The sequence below is a fragment of the Eleutherodactylus coqui genome, chromosome 3, assembly GCF_035609145.1.
Source record: "Eleutherodactylus coqui strain aEleCoq1 chromosome 3, aEleCoq1.hap1, whole genome shotgun sequence".
NCBI classification, from domain to species: domain Eukaryota; kingdom Metazoa; phylum Chordata; class Amphibia; order Anura; family Eleutherodactylidae; genus Eleutherodactylus; species Eleutherodactylus coqui.
In genome coordinates this window covers 469,640-486,330 of record NC_089839.1, presented here as the reverse complement: position 1 = coordinate 486,330, position 16,691 = coordinate 469,640, and the positions used below count along the sequence as shown (strand labels likewise).

Genomic DNA, 16,691 nt, shown 5'->3' with positions numbered 1-16,691 from the left:
CACGGAGCGCGCTACTATTTATATGTGCATATTACACGCAATGAACACACGAAGTGTGAAGGGATCAACGAGAAGCCGCGGACCTTACTGACTCCATTCACCGTGTATTACAGGCAATGAAAGGACACTGGTCTACGCCTGGCCGAAGTGCAAGCCCACACGAGAGTGATTAAAGCGGGCGGCACGCGTAATACACGGGGCATCACAGCAATTCAAATACATTCATCTTCCCTACTGCACTCACTAGGGTTGTTCTCATTGCATCTAATGTGCGAGTAAAAAAGGATGCCGCATGTTCTAATTCACTGCGTATTACGCACGGCAGGGTGCATGCAAAACCCTATACATACGTAATTATATTGTGTACCAACGCCGCACACATGCAATGCTGTAAGAGGCTGATAAGGCAATGAAAGAAGAAAAAAATCACGAACCCTGCACATGACAGCGTGCAAGAGATACACCGTCACACGCAGGCAAAAATCGCTGCTATACGCGGGTTCACACTGCGGTAAAAGGCGCATTTCATACTCAACGTTTTACCACAGGCTCGTGTCAGCCCACCCTAGGGCGGCTCCACACTTCTTCCTGGTTTAAACTAGTGACAATTAAAGGAGAGTTTACTCTATCACGCTGCATTTCATAGTGAATAAACTGGCAAGAAGACTAAAGGCCCATTTACACAAGCAGATAATCGCTCAAAGATCGCTTAAACGACAGTCTGGGCCACAGCTTAGAGCGATTATTTTGCAAAAAAAAAAATTGGTATTTTAAAAGCTACTCAAATCCAATGTGTATGCAAATGAAGCCTTCAGTGAACACAGCTAATAGCCCAAGGCTATTATCTGCGATCCTTTAGTTCTCCACGGGGAGTGCCGATAGCATTGTTTTCACCTGTGGAGAAATAATGATAAAAGTGAGTGATGATTTTTAGGTGAGCTTGATTTTAATGATCACCTTAAAGTGCCCGAAATGCGGGTGCCCCGCGCCCATTTACATGCACCAACTATCGCTAAAGCGATCGCCGATTAGCAAATGTTTAGCGATAATCGTCCAGTGTAAATGGGCCTTAACAGATCTGCTTTCTCCTCATCACCCTCTGATAAGGACTGCTTAGGGTTAGCTTTACTCTTTTTGGCACTACATGTGTCTCCATTTTTGCATGAAGGGACGCTGCTGTAGTAATACTGTATAATGTCTGCTCCACAGACACTGACAGACATGAGGAGACGCTGCTGTAGTAATACTGTATGTCTGCTCCTCCACCACAGACACTGACAGACATGAGGAGACGCTGCTGTAGTAATACTGTATAATGTCTGCTCCTCCATAGACACTCACAGACATAAGAAGACGCTGCTGTAGTAATACTGTATAATGTCTGCTCCTCCACAGACACTGACAGACATGAGGAGACGCTGCTGTAGTAATACTGTATAATGTCTGCTCCACAGACACTGACAGACATGAGGAGACGCTGCTGTAGTAATACTGTATAATGACTGCTCCTCCACAGACACTGACAGACATGAGGAGACGCTGCTGTAGTAATACTGTATAATGTCTCCTCCTCCACAGACACTGACAGACATGAGGAGACGCTGCTGTAGTAATACTGTATAATGTCTCCTCCACAGACACTGACAGACATGAGGAGACGCTGCTGTAGTAATACTGTATAATGTCTCCTCCTCCACAGACACTGACAGACATGATGAGACGCTGCTGTAGTAATACTGTATAATGTCTGCTCCTCCACAGACACTGACAGACATGAGGAGACGCTGCTGTAGTAATACTGTTATAATGTCTGCTCCTCCACAGACAGACATGAGGAGACGCTGCTGTAGTAATCACTGTATAATGTCTGCTCCTCCACAGACACGAGGAGACGCTGCTGTAGTAATACTATATAATGTCTGCTCCTCCATAGACACTGACAGACATGAGGAGACGCTGCTGTAGTAATACTGTATAATGTCTGCTCCTCCATAGACACTGACAGACATGAGGAGACGCTGCTGTAGTAATACTGTATAATGTCTCCTCCACCACAGACAGTGACAGACATGAGGAGACGCTGCTGTAGTAATACTGTATAATGTCTGCTCCTCCACAGACACGAGGAGACGCTGCTGTAGTAATACTGTATAATGTCTGCTCCTCCACAGACACTGACAGACATGAGGAGACGCTGCTGTAGTAATACTGTATAATGTCTGCTCCTCCACAGACACTGACAGACATGAGGAGACGCTGCTGTAGTAATACTGTATAATGTCTCCTCCACAGACACGGACAGACATGAGGAGACGCTGCTGTAGTAATACTGTATAATGTCTGCTCCTCCACAGACACTGACAGACATGAGGAGACGCTGCTGTAGTAATACTGTATAATGTCTGCTCCTCCACAGACACTGACAGACATGAGGAGACGCTGCTGTAGTAATACTGTATAATGTCTGCTCCTCCACAGACACTGACAGACATGAGGAGACGCTGCTGTAGTAATACTGTATAATGTCTCCTCCACCACAGACACTGACAGACATGAGGAGACGCTGCTGTAGTAATACTGTATAATGTCTGCTCCTCCACAGACACTGACAGACATGAGGAGAGGCTGCTGTAGTAATACTGTATAATGTCTGCTCCACAGACACTGACAGACATGAGGAGACGCTGCTGTAGTAATACTATATAATGTCTGCTCCACAGACACTGACAGACATGAGGAGACGCTGCTGTAGTAATACTGTATAATGTATCCTCCTCCACAGACACTGACAGACATGAGGAGAGGCTGCTGTAGTAATACTGTATAATGTCTGCTCCACAGACACTGACAGACATGAGGAGACGCTGCTGTAGTAATACTATATAATGTCTGCTCCACAGACACTGACAGACATGAGGAGACGCTGCTGTAGTAATACTGTATAATGTATCCTCCTCCACAGACACTGACAGACATGAGGAGACGCTGCTGTAGTAATACTGTATAATGTCTGCTCCTCCACAGACACTGACAGACATGAGGAGACGCTGCTGTAGTAATACTGTATAATGTCTGCTCCTCCACAGACACTGACAGACATGAGGAGACGCTGCTGTAGTAATGCTGTATAATGTCTGCTCCTCCACAGACACGAGGAGACGCTGCTGTAGTAATGCTGTATAATGTCTGCTCCTCCACAGACACTGACAGACATGAGGAGAGGCTGCTGTAGTAATACTGTATAATGTCTGCTCCACAGACACTGACAGACATGAGGAGACGCTGCTGTAGTAATACTATATAATGTCTGCTCCACAGACACTGACAGACATGAGGAGACGCTGCTGTAGTAATACTGTATAATGTATCCTCCTCCACAGACACTGACAGACATGAGGAGACGCTGCTGTAGTAATACTGTATAATGTCTGCTCCTCCACAGACACTGACAGACATGAGGAGACGCTGCTGTAGTAATACTGTATAATGTCTGCTCCTCCACAGACACTGACAGACATGAGGAGACGCTGCTGTAGTAATACTGTATAATGTCTGCTCCTCCACAGACACTGACAGACATGAGGAGACGCTGCTGTAGTAATACTGTATAATGTCTGCTCCTCCACCACAGACACTGACAGACATGAGGAGACGCTGCTGTAGTAATACTGTATAATGTCTGCTCCTCCACAGACACTGACAGACATGAGGAGACGCTGCTGTAGTAATACTGTATAATGTCTGTTCCTCCACAGACACGAGGAGACGCTGCTGTAGTAATACTGTGTAATGTCTCCTCCACCACAGACACTGACAGATATGAGGAGACGCTGCTGTAGTAATACTGTGTAATGTCTGCTCCACAGACACTGACAGACATGAGGAGACGCTGCTGTAGTAATACTGTATAATGTCTGCTCCTCCACAGACATGAGCAGACGCTGCTGTAGTAATACTGTATAATGTCTGCTCCTCCACAGACACTGACAGACATGAGGAGACGCTGCTGTAGTAATACTGTATAATGTCTCCTCCTCCACAGACACTGACAGACATGAGGAGACGCTGCTGTAGTAATACTGTATAATGTCTCCTCCTCCACAGACACTGACAGACATGAGGAGACGCTGCTGTAGTAATACTGTATAATGTCTCCTCCACAGATACTGACAGACATGAGGAGACGCTGCTGTAGTAATACTGTATAATGTCTGCTCCTCCACAGACACTGACAGACATGAGGAGACGCTGCTGTAGTAATACTGTATAATGTCTCCTCCACCACAGACACTGACAGACATGAGGAGACGCTGCTGTAGTAATACTGTATGTCTGCTCCTCCACAGACACTGACAGACATGAGGAGACGCTGCTGTAGTAATACTGTATAATGTCTCCTCCACCACAGACACTGACAGACATGAGGAGACGCTGCTGTAGTAATACTGTATAATGTCTGCTCCTCCACAGACACTGACAGACATGAGGAGACGCTGCTGTAGTAATACTGTATAATGACTGCTCCTCCACAGACACTGACAGACATGAGGAGACGCTGCTGTAGTAATACTGTATAATGTCTCCTCCTCCACAGACACTGACAGACATGAGGAGACGCTGCTGTAGTAATACTGTATAATGTCTCCTCCTCCACAGACACTGACAGACATGAGGAGACGCTGCTGTAGTAATACTGTATAATGTCTCCTCCACAGACACTGACAGACATGAGGAGACGCTGCTGTAGTAATACTGTATAATGACTGCTCCTCCACAGACACTGACAGACATGAGGAGACGCTGCTGTAGTAATACTGTATAAGGTCTGCTCCTCCACAGACAATGACAGACATAAGGAGACGCTGCTGTAGTAATACTGTATAATGTCTCCTCCTCCACAGACACTGACAGACATGAAGAGACGCTGCTGTAGTAATACTGTATAATGTCTCCTCCATAGACACTGACAGACATGAGGAGACGCTGCTGTAGTAATACTGTATAATGTCTGCTCCTCCACAGACACTGACAGACATGAGGAGACGCTGCTGTAGTAATACTGTATAATGACTGCTCCTCCACAGACACTGACAGACATGAGGAGACGCTGCTGTAGTAATACTGTATAATGACTGCTCCTCCACAGACACTGACAGACATGAGGAGACGCTGCTGTAGTAATACTGTATAATGACTGCTCCTCCACAGACACTGACAGACATGAGGAGACGCTGCTGTAGTAATACTGTATAATGTCTGCTCCTCCACAGACACTGACAGACATGAGGAGACGCTGCTGTAGTAATACTGTATACTGTCTGCTCCTCCATAGACACTGCCAGACATGAGGAGACGCTGCTGTAGTAATACTGTATACTGTCTGCTCCATAGACACTGACAGACATGAGGAGACGTTGCTGTAGTAATACTGTATAATGTCTCCTCCTCCATAGACACTGACAGACATGAGGAGACGCTGCTGTAGTAATACTGTATAATGTCTGCTCCTCCACAGACACTGACAGACATGAGGAGATGCTGCTGTAGTAATACTGTATAATGTCTGCTCCTCCACAGACACTGACAGACATGAGGAGATGCTGCTGTAGTAATACTGTATAATGTCTGCTCCTCCACAGACACTGACAGACATGAGGAGACGCTGCTGTAGTAACACTGTATACTGTCTGCTCCTAAACAGACACTGACAGACATGAGGAGACGCTGCTGTAGTAATACTGTGTAATGTCTCCTCCACAGACACTGACAGACATGAGGAGACGCTGCTGTAGTAATACTGTATAATGTCTCCTCCACAGACACTGACAGACATGAGGAGACGCTGCTGTAGTAATACTGTATAATGTCTCCTCCACAGACACTGACAGACATGAGGAGACGCTGCTGTAGTAATACTGTATAATGTCTCCTCCACAGACACTGACAGACATGAGGAGACGCTGCTGTAGTAATACTGTATACTGTCTGCTCCATAGACACTGACAGACATGAGGAGACGTTGCTGTAGTAATACTGTATAATGTCTGCTCCTCCACAGACACTGACAGACATGAGGAGACGCTGCTGTAGTAATACTGTATAATGTCTGCTCCTCCACAGACACTGACAGACATGAGGAGACGCTGCTGTAGGGATAGTATATAATGTCTCCTCCACAGACACTGACAGACATGAGGAGACGCTGCTGTAGTAATACTGTATAATGTCTGCTCCACAGACACTGACAGACATGAGGAGACGCTGCTGTGGTAATACTGTATAATGTCTGCTCCTCCACAGACACTGACAGACATGAGGAGACGCTGCTGTAGTAATACTGTATAATGTCTGCTCCTCCACAGACACTGACAGACATGAGGAGACGCTGCTGTAGTAATACTGTATAATGTCTGCTCCTCCACAGACACTGACAGACATGAGGAGACGCTGCTGTAGTAATACTGTATGTCTGCTCCCCCACAGACACTGACAGACATGAGGAGACGCTGCTGTAGGGATAGTATATAATGTCTGCTCCACAGACACTGACAGACATGAGGAGACGCTGCTGTAGTAATACTGTATAATGTCTGCTCCACAGACACTGACAGACATGAGGAGACGCTGCTGTAGTAATACTGTATAATGTCTGCTCCTCCACAGACACTGACAGACATGAGGAGACGCTGCTGTAGTAATACTGTATAATGTCTGCTCCTCCACAGACACTGACAGACATGAGGAGACGCTGCTGTAGTAATACTGTATAATGTCTGCTCCTCCACAGACACTGACAGACATGAGGAGACGCTGCTGTAGTAATACTGTATAATGTCTGCTCCTCCACAGACACTGACAGACATGAGGAGACGCTGCTGTAGTAATACTGTATAATGTCTGCTCCTCCACAGACACTGACAGACATGAGGAGACGCTGCTGTAGTAATACTGTATAATGTCTGCTCCTCCACAGACACTGACAGACATGAGGAGACGCTGCTGTAGTAATACTGTATAATGTCTCCTCCACAGACACTGACAGACATGAGGAGACGCTGCTGTAGTAATACTGTATAATGTCTGCTCCTCCATAGACACTGACAGACATGAGGAGACGCTGCTGTAGTAATACTGTATAATGTCTCCTCCTCCATAGACACTGACAGACATGAGGAGACGCTGCTGTAGTAATACTGTATAATGTCTCCTCCTCCACAGACACTGACAGACATGAGACGCTGCTGTAGTAATGCTGTATAATGTCTGCTCCACAGACACTGACAGACATGAGGAGACGCTGCTGTAGTAATGCTGTATAATGTCTCCTCCACAGACACTGACAGACATGAGACGCTGCTGTAGTAATACTGTATAATGTCTGCTCCTCCACAGACACTGACAGACATGAGGAGACGCTGCTGTAGTAATACTGTATAATGTCTGCTCCTCCATAGACACTGACAGACATGAGGAGACGCTGCTGTAGTAATACTGTATAATGTCTGCTCCTCCACAGACACTGACAGACATGAGGAGACGCTGCTGTAGTAATACTGTATAATGTCTGCTCCTCCATAGACACTGACAGACATGAGGAGACGCTGCTGTAGTAATACTGTATAATGTCTCCTCCACAGACACTGACAGACATGAGGAGACGCTGCTGTAGTAATACTGTATAATGTCTCCTCCATAGACAATGACAGACATGAGGAGACGCTGCTGTAGTAATACTGTATAATGTCTCCTCCACAGACACTGACAGACATGAGGAGACGCTGCTGTAGTAATACTGTATAATGTCTGCTCCTCCACAGACACTGACAGACATGAGGAGACGCTGCTGTAGTAACACTGTATAATGTCTCCTCCACAGACACTGACAGACATGAGGAGACGCTGCTGTAGTAATACTTTGTCTGCCTACTGTGGGGTGGCTGTTAGGAGCTTTAGCGACCAACAGTTGTCCCATGTGAAAGGGCTTTTACTGTTAGTTCTCCTCACAGCATGCAGCTGATCACTGGGGGTCCCATCCCATTATTGTCCAAGGCCCGGTCCCCTCTAAATTTAATTAATGAAACAAAATGCAGTAATGGTAACAATGTGACCCGGGCATTTCCTGTAATAAACCTTTATGGAGTTGTGACCATGTATGACTGCCTCCACCCCACTGTGTCACTTATTACACTGTAGTCATATGGTAATATTCGAGCACTGACTGTACAGAAGACGTAACTGCATCTGCCGAGACTAAACTGGCGTCAGTCATCCCGAATTTGGTGAAAGATACCCAGAGATGCAATATTCCCTACAACGGTCACAAATGAGTGACTTATTAAGGTGGTGGGCGGTTTACATAAATGAAACTGAAGCCTAATGAAGTAATGCAGCTTTCTAACATCTGGAGTTTCATGTGTTTGCTGGCAGTGAGTGGAAACCCCTGCAGGCCCCAGAAGTCATTGTAAAAATGCAGCATTGGTCACCCACACAACGGCAATGGTTCCCTATAAGCAGCGTCTCTCCTTGTAGACCACCACAGAAGTCACTGCTGCCAGTCCAGTGCAAATCGTGGGTGAACAATAGTGACCGCTAGCTTAAAGGGGTTTTACCAGAACACGTAGTTGTTCCATACCAACACAAGTAGGGGATAACTTGCTGAGACCCCCCGAATCTTGAGAATGGGACCACCATGTCCCGATCCAACGCTAGAGGGATTGCCTCTTCCTCAGATGCGACGTCACTGTGAATGAAGAGCGGGCCGAACATTTATATCAATGGACTGACGAAATACTGAAGCAGGTGCTGTTCGGGATATCTAAAGGGTTAACAGATGCGTTCAGTAGTCACACTGATTGTGGCTGTGGATGAGGGTAGATCGGCTCCCCAACCAGCGTGCCTGGGACGTAAATGTATGCCCTAGGGTGCAAAGGGGTTAAAAAACACAGATTATACATCCCCTTTAACTCAAAGGATTGCCACTCCAATATTAACACATTAGATGGAGGCTTCCATTCACTGACAGGCAGAAATGTAAAGGGCTCCTGCACACGGGCGGATTTGATTTGAGGAATGCGGGACCGGCTGCTGCCCCCGCATTCTGCAGCAAATACCAGCCATACCCGCCTATGGAGACTCGCCGTTTCCTGCACACGAGCGGAAATTACCACTTGTGGCAGAAAAATCGCAGCATGTTCCATCCTGTGCGGCTTTCACTGCTATCTGTCCCGCGGCCACAAGTACTGCAGAAGGGCCGCGGGATCCACGTCATCGCCTAGCGACGGCGCGGCTTTATCTGTACCGGCCAATGCTGCCACAGTACAGACAGGACAGGTGAGCGGGGTCACAGGTCGGACTCCGCATGCAGGAGGACTAGACAGGACAGCTGAGCGGGGTCACAGGGTCGGACCCCGCATGCAGGAGGACTAGACAGGACAGGTGAGCGGGGTCACAGGTCGGACCCCGCATGCAGGAGGACTAGACAGGACAGCTGAGCGGGGTCACAGGGTCGGACCCCGCATGCAGGAGGACTAGACAGGACAGGTGAGCGGGGTCACAGGTCGGACCCCGCATGCAGGAGGACTAGACAGGACAGCTGAGCGGGGTCACAGGGTCGGACCCTGCATGCAGGAGGACTAGACAGGACAGGTGAGCGGGGTCACAGGTCGGACCCCGCATGCAGGAGGACTAGACAAGACCGTTGGTGATACAACAATCGGCTGACATAAAGCAAAACAATTCAAGTCATGCGAAATGGTTGAAGAATGAAGATGAGGGATCAGCTCACCTGTCGAATGAAGAAGTCTCCGTGCACGAGGGACACCACCCCGAAATTGGTGTATTTGAAAATATGGTCCATTAGCCACATCATCTGCCGGACGACCTGCAACGGACAGGAAAGAAACAAGTGAAACCTCGGATCTGCTGCAGAACGGCAAGACTAACCCAGAAAAGGTCAGCGCGGACATCACTGCCCTCGTCCCGTACTGACCCCCAGCCGAGAACTGCTGAGGTAAGTGGCCTCTACACAAGGATATTAACTAGGGCTGTCAGACCATCACGCAGGTCAAGAAGGTCATCGGCAGCATACAACCACTAGCAGCCGTGTTACCCCAAACGTCACCTCATGCTCTACAACAAGCCTGCCAAGGAGATTGGCATCCTGGGTAGGGGCATGTAGAAGGTGAGGTGGCATGATCTCTTGTAAGAAACATCAACCAACTGTATTGCAGGAGCTAAGATGGTTGGGTTGTCAGTCAACAAGCCTGCTGACAGTTTCCAAAAACAACCAGCAGAATAGAGAGTGCAGCTCTGGAGTATAATACAGGATGTAACTCAGGATGAGTGCAGGATAAGTGATGTATGTACACAATGACTCCACCAGCATAATAGTGAGTGCAGCTCTGGGGTATAATACAGGATGTAACTCAGGATCAGTACAGGATAAGTAATGTATGTACACAGTGACTACACCAGCAGAATAGTGAGTGCAGCTCTGGGGTATAATACAGGATGTAACTGAGGAGCAGTGCAGGATAAGTAATGTATGTACACAGTGACTCCACCAGCAGAATAGTGAGTGCAGCTCTGGGGTATAATACAGGATGTAACTCAGGATCAGTACAGGATAAGTAATGTATGTACACAGTGACTCCACCAGCAGCAGAATAGTGAGTGCAGCTCTGCAGTATAATACAGGATGTAACTCAGGAGCAGTACAGGATAAGTAATGTATGTACACAGTGACTCCACCAGCAGAATAGTGAGTGCAGCTCTGGAGTATAATACAGGATGTAACTCAGGGTCAGTACAGGATAAGTAATGTATGTAAACAGTGACTCTGCCACCAGCAGAATAGTGAGTGCAGCTCTGGAGTATAATACAGGATGTAACTCAGGATCAGTACAGGATAAGTAATGTATGTAAACAGTGACTCTGCCACCAGCAGAATAGTGAGTGCAGCTCGGGAGTATAATGCAGCATGTAACTCAGGAGCAGTACAGGATAAGTAATGTATCTATACAGTGACTCCACCAGCAGAATAGTGAGTGCAGCTCTGGAGTATAATACAGGATGTAACTCAGGATGAGTACAGGATAAGTAATGTATCTATACAGTGACTACACCAGCAGGATAGTGAGTGCAGCTCTGCGGTATAATACAGGATGTAACTCAGGATCAGTACAGGATAAGTGATGTATGTACACAGTGACTCCACCAGCAGAATAGTGAGTGCAGCTCTGGAGTATAATACAGGATGTAACTCAGGATCAGTACAGGATAAGTAATGTATGTACACAGTGACTACACCAGCAGGATAGTGAGTGCAGCTCTGGGGTATAATACAGGATGTAACTCAGGATCAGTACAGGATAAGTAATGTATGTACACAGTGACTCCACCAGCAGAATAGTGAGTGCAGCTCTGGAGTATAATACAGGATGTAACTCAGGATCAGTACAGGATAAGTAATGTATGTACACAGTGACTCCACCAGCAGAATAGTGAGTGCAGCTCTGGGGTATAATACAGGATGTAACTCAGGAGCAGTACAGGATAAGTAATGTATGTATACAGTGACTCCACCACCAGCAGAATAGTGAGTGCAGCTCTGGGGTATAATACAGGATGTAACTCAGGAGCAGTACAGGATAAGTAATGTATGTACACAGTGACTCCACCAGCAGAATAGTGAGTGCAGCTCTGGGGTATAATACAGGATGTAACTCAGGGTCAGTACAGGATAAGTAATGTATGTACACAGTGACTCCACCAGCAGAATAGTGAGTGCAGCTCAGGAGGATAATACAGGATGTAACTCAGGAGCAGTACAGGATAAGTAATGTATGTATACAGTGACTCCACCAGCAGAATAGTGAGTGCAGCTCTGGAATACAAGGGCTCCTGTCCACGGGCGAAGATTCACCGGCGGCAAATCACGCAGTCTGAAGCTTTCCATAGCGTTGCTATGAAAAGCGCAGGGTTGGCATCCACGAGCGGAGAACCATAGTGATTCTCCACTCTCGAGATCTAAATCGCGGCATGCAGCGATTCTCCGCGGTGAGCCTGTCAGCTCTCACCTGCTCCCGCGGGATATCGCTAGGCCCATGGACAGGCAGCCTAACACCGGATATAATGCAGAATCAGTACAATGTATGTAATGCATTGCATTTACAAAAGGTTATGTAGCTGTATGTAAATTATGTGTAAACACCACAGTGGAAGATGGGGGAAAGAATGTTATGGCCCATTTACACAAGACGACTATAGTTTGTGACCGGGTCCCTTTAAACAAGGCCTCCATTTGTAATAACGCACGGCGCTGAAGCTCCTCATAGCTGTAAACCCACTTCAGAGTCCTGAAGGCCTCCATCTCTTCTGTTTCCTGAAATCTTCTTTAGGGCTCCCAGTAACCTGCAGCTTATTGTCCATTTAGTATCACGTGTGGGATAATGTACTCAGCAGACAGACTGGCCGGCTCAGCACCCGTGACCTGGCCTTGTAATCACTCCATACCGCTCACTAACTCCCAGGACAGCCGCTGATTGACAGCTGGAGGCCCATTACTCATATACAGCCAAAATAGATGCAGGGCATCAGCCGAAGCCTCCCTGACGCCCACATTAGGACGGCGCTGTCACTGAGCTAAATAGCAGCTTGGTATTACAAATGCACAATCAGGAGCACCGGGAGGCGGGCACGGCGCACCACAGCAGCGTCGCTGGGAGCAGTCGGAGGCGGGCACGGCGCACCACAGCAGCGTCGCTGGGAGCAGTCGGAGGCGGGCACGGCGCACCACAGCAGCGTCGCTGGGAGCAGTCGGAGGCGGGCACGGCGCACCACAGCAGCGTCGCTGGGAGCAGTCGGAGGCGGGCACGGCGCACCACAGCAGCGTCGCTGGGAGCAGTCGGAGGCGGGCACGGCGCACCACAGCAGCGTCGCTGGGAGCAGTCGGAGGCGGGCACGGCGCACCACAGCAGCGTCGCTGGGAGCAGTCGGAGGCGGGCACGGCGCACCACAGCAGCGTCGCTGGGAGCAGTCGGAGGCGGGCACGGCGCACCACAGCAGCGTCGCTGGGAGCAGTCGGAGGCGGGCACGGCGCACCACAGCAGCGTCGCTGGGAGCAGTCGGAGGCGGGCACGGCGCACCACAGCAGAGACCGAGGGAGTACTCGGAAGAGGGAATAGCGCACCACAGCAGCGTCGCTGGGAGCAGTCGGAGGCGGGCACGGCGCACCACAGCAGAGACCGAGGGAGTACTCGGAAGAGGGAATAGCGCACCACAGCAGCGTCGCTGGGAGCAGTCGGAGGCGGGCACGGCGCACCACAGCAGAGACCGAGGGAGCACTCAGAAGAGGGAATAGCGCACCACAACAGAGACCGCACGAGCTTTTCAGATGGTCAGTACAGCCTGTGGAAACCCAGGTACAGTGACAAGCAGGAGGGGTAAGAGGGCAAGGCCATGGGCAGAGCCTAATGCTGAATTATACAAAACAGTGTAGCCTTACGCTCTACCCCTCCCCCGCACATGTAATAGCATAAAATGGCTGCTGTCATTCAAGATAACCCCCTTAAAAGGGGCATTGGAGAATGAAGCACCCGCCTCTTAATAAATACGGCGCATCTCCCCTGTAATATACACTAGTCCCTGGCATAGATTACAGTAGGTCGTGCCGCTCTAAGCCACATCCCTTCTCAAAAGTTGGGAGAAAATGTAAAGGTCCCAAATTTAGATGCATAAAACCTGCAACCTTTATACGCTAGTAAACGGTTAGAGGGGACGTCCAGTGGTAAACTATTGGGGGCCTATCCTCAGAGTAGTTCAGCAAGAGTAGATTGGTGGGTTTTGGCACGCATGACTCCCCAACGATCAGCTGTGTATCGGGCGAGCGCACTCGTGCATTAGGAGGATTTCTGCAGGAAGCCGACCGCTCCATTCTTGTGCAGTAGCCAGGCTTAGTATTGCACTGTCTGCAATACCAAGCCTGGCCACTGCAGGAAGAACGGAGGGGTCGGCTTCCTGCAGAAATCAGTTCAGGGCACCAGTCTGGTGAACAGTTGATTGAAGACTTCTATTGCACTCACTACTTCCCGTGGCAACCTGTTCCACTCATTGATCCCCTCACTGTCTATTATCTAATCTGTGTCTCCTCCCTTTCAGTTTCATCCCATTGCTTCTAGTCTTTCCTTGTGCAGATGAGAATAGGGCTGATCCCCCTGCACTGTGACAGCCCTTCAGATATTTGTAGACCGCTATTAACTCTCCTCCCCGCCTTCTCTTCTGCTAAACATTCCCAGATCCTTTACCCGTTCCTCATAGGACATGATTTGCAGACCGCTCACCATCTTGGTAACTCCTCTCTGAACTTGCTCCAGTTTGTCTATTTCTGTTTTAAAGTGGGGTGCCCAGAACTGGACCCAGTATTCCAGATGAGGTCTGACTAAGGAAGAGTAGAGGAGGATAATGACCTCACATGATCTAGACTCTATGCTTCTAATACATCCCAGAATTGGGTTTGCCTTTTTGGCTGCTGCATCACATTGTTGACTCATGTTCAGTCTGTGATCTATTAGTATACCCAAGTCTTTTTCACATGTGCTGCTGCTTAGCCCAATTCCTCCCATTCTGTTTTTTTTGCCCATTTTTCTTGCCCAGAGGTAGTATATTACATTTCTCCTTGTTAAATACTATTCTGTTAGTCGCCGAACACTGTTCCAAGCTTTTCTAGATCTTTTTAAATCCTCTCTCTCTTTCCTAGTGTTAGCTATCCCCCCTAGTTTTGTGTCATCGGCAGATCATTTATAACAATGTTGACCAACACTGGGCCTAGGACAGAGCCTTGTGGTCCCACTTGATACAGTCTCCCACTTGGATGTGCAGCCATTTATGACCCCTCTTTGAGTACGGTCATTCAGCCAGTTGTGAATCCACCTAACAGTTGCCTTGTCAATCCCAGATTTGGTCATTTTTTCAATAAGTATGGGATGAGATACTTTTTCAAATGCTTTACTAAAGCCAAGATATACTATATTCACTGCATTTCCCTGATCAACCCAGTCGGTGATTCTGTCATAGAAGGAGATTAGATTAGTCTGGCATGACTTGTTTATTACAAACCCATGCTGGCTCTGGTTAATTACTCCATTCTCAGCCAAGTACTTGCATACATGCTGTTTAATAATTTGTTCAGATTTTTCTTGGTATAGAAGTCAGGCTCACAGGCCTGTAGCTTCCTGGATCCACCTTCTTCCCTTTTTTGAAGATAGGGACAACATTTGCCCTTTTCCAGTCTTCTGGGACTTTTCCTGTTCTCAAGGAATTTTCACAGGTTATGGCGGGTGGTTCAGCAATTACCTCCGCTGCTTCCTTTAGTATCCTGGGATGTAATTCATTTGGACCTTGAGACTTGAATTCATGTACGTTAGCTAAGTGTTCCCTCACCATCTCTCTACTTACAGATAGCCTGCATTCTTTTATTCCCCCAATAGCACAGGGAAGATCAGTTTATGTTCCATCTACTTTCTGACAGAAAACAGATACAAAATAGGAATTTAAAAGTTCGTTCTTCTCAGCATTTCTATCCAATTCACCATTTTCATCCAGTAAATAACCTATAGCATCTTGGATTTTTCTTTTGCTTTTGACCCCCCCAATTTCTTTTTTTTTTATTGCTTTTGGCCTCTTACAAGCCTCAATTCATTATTAGCTTTTCTGACACTTGCCCTCCAGTTTCCTGCAGACCACATTATACTCTTTTACCTTGGAGTCCTGGGTGACAACCACCACCAAGCTATTCTTAATGACCTAATGGCCTTTTTAATGGCCTCCAATAGTTTACAACCCTTTAACATTTTCTCCACTGTATTTTTGTAGCATAAACGTGTATACTTTTAGTACAGATTCTCCCGTTACCAAATATGTAGATATTTTATGGATTGTAGTCAATAGATTTTACATGTTTGAGAGTAAATGGGAGCGGATAATCATCTTTATTTGTATAGCGCCAACTTATTGCGCAGGCATCAGTGGGGAAAGGGAAGTGGGGTGTCCTTTTTTCAGGCATTTAGTGACGGCTCTAACGATTTTTATCAGGTCCCAGACTGTCTTCATAGTGATACCGGCACTTTAGCCAATGCGCGCCACCCGTCCCTCGTCACCACCAGTCCTGTACAGTAAAAAGAAGTACGCTGCTGTCTCAGTCCCACAGACTTGGAATAGAACAACACAGCGCAATAGAGTCCCTAAAACGTAACCTTTAATATTCATTCAATTTAAAGGATGAGCTGATACTATTCGTGTATCTAGCCCTCCAACAATATCACGGACCCCAAGACAACGGTCCCGGACAAAAACTAGTAGAAAGGAGAGAAAAGGGTCATTGTGTCCCATTCATACAGCAGGAACCTCAAAACAATCGCTTCCCAATCTGACCTCAATTCGCCCCAAATATATCCCTTCTTTCAGAAGATGAGATACAACTCTTTCTACTATATCATCATATGTTCCTAACCCAATCACAGACTAAAACTTGTATCCATATCTCACTGATAGACTATTACGTCTTCCCAACAGGTGGATGTATTAGACCATTCATAGTACCAACCTGGAGCTATAAACGGAGCAGTGAACAAAGATGGCTCCTATAAAGGGCCCTAGATGTGGGGCTCTACAAAGCACTGATATATGAAAAGCCC

General features: G+C 47.5%; 1 protein-coding gene across 1 annotated transcript in view; it reads right to left on the bottom strand.

Moving 5' to 3' along the window:
- Positions 1-16,691, bottom strand: part of LPGAT1 (lysophosphatidylglycerol acyltransferase 1) — a 133,310-nt gene that overhangs the window by 62,130 nt on the left and 54,489 nt on the right. Inside the window, exon 4 of the mRNA XM_066595032.1 lies at positions 9,785-9,880. Coding sequence (XP_066451129.1) covers positions 9,785-9,880 — 96 coding nt within the window. The remainder of the gene's footprint in view (positions 1-9,784; positions 9,881-16,691) is intronic.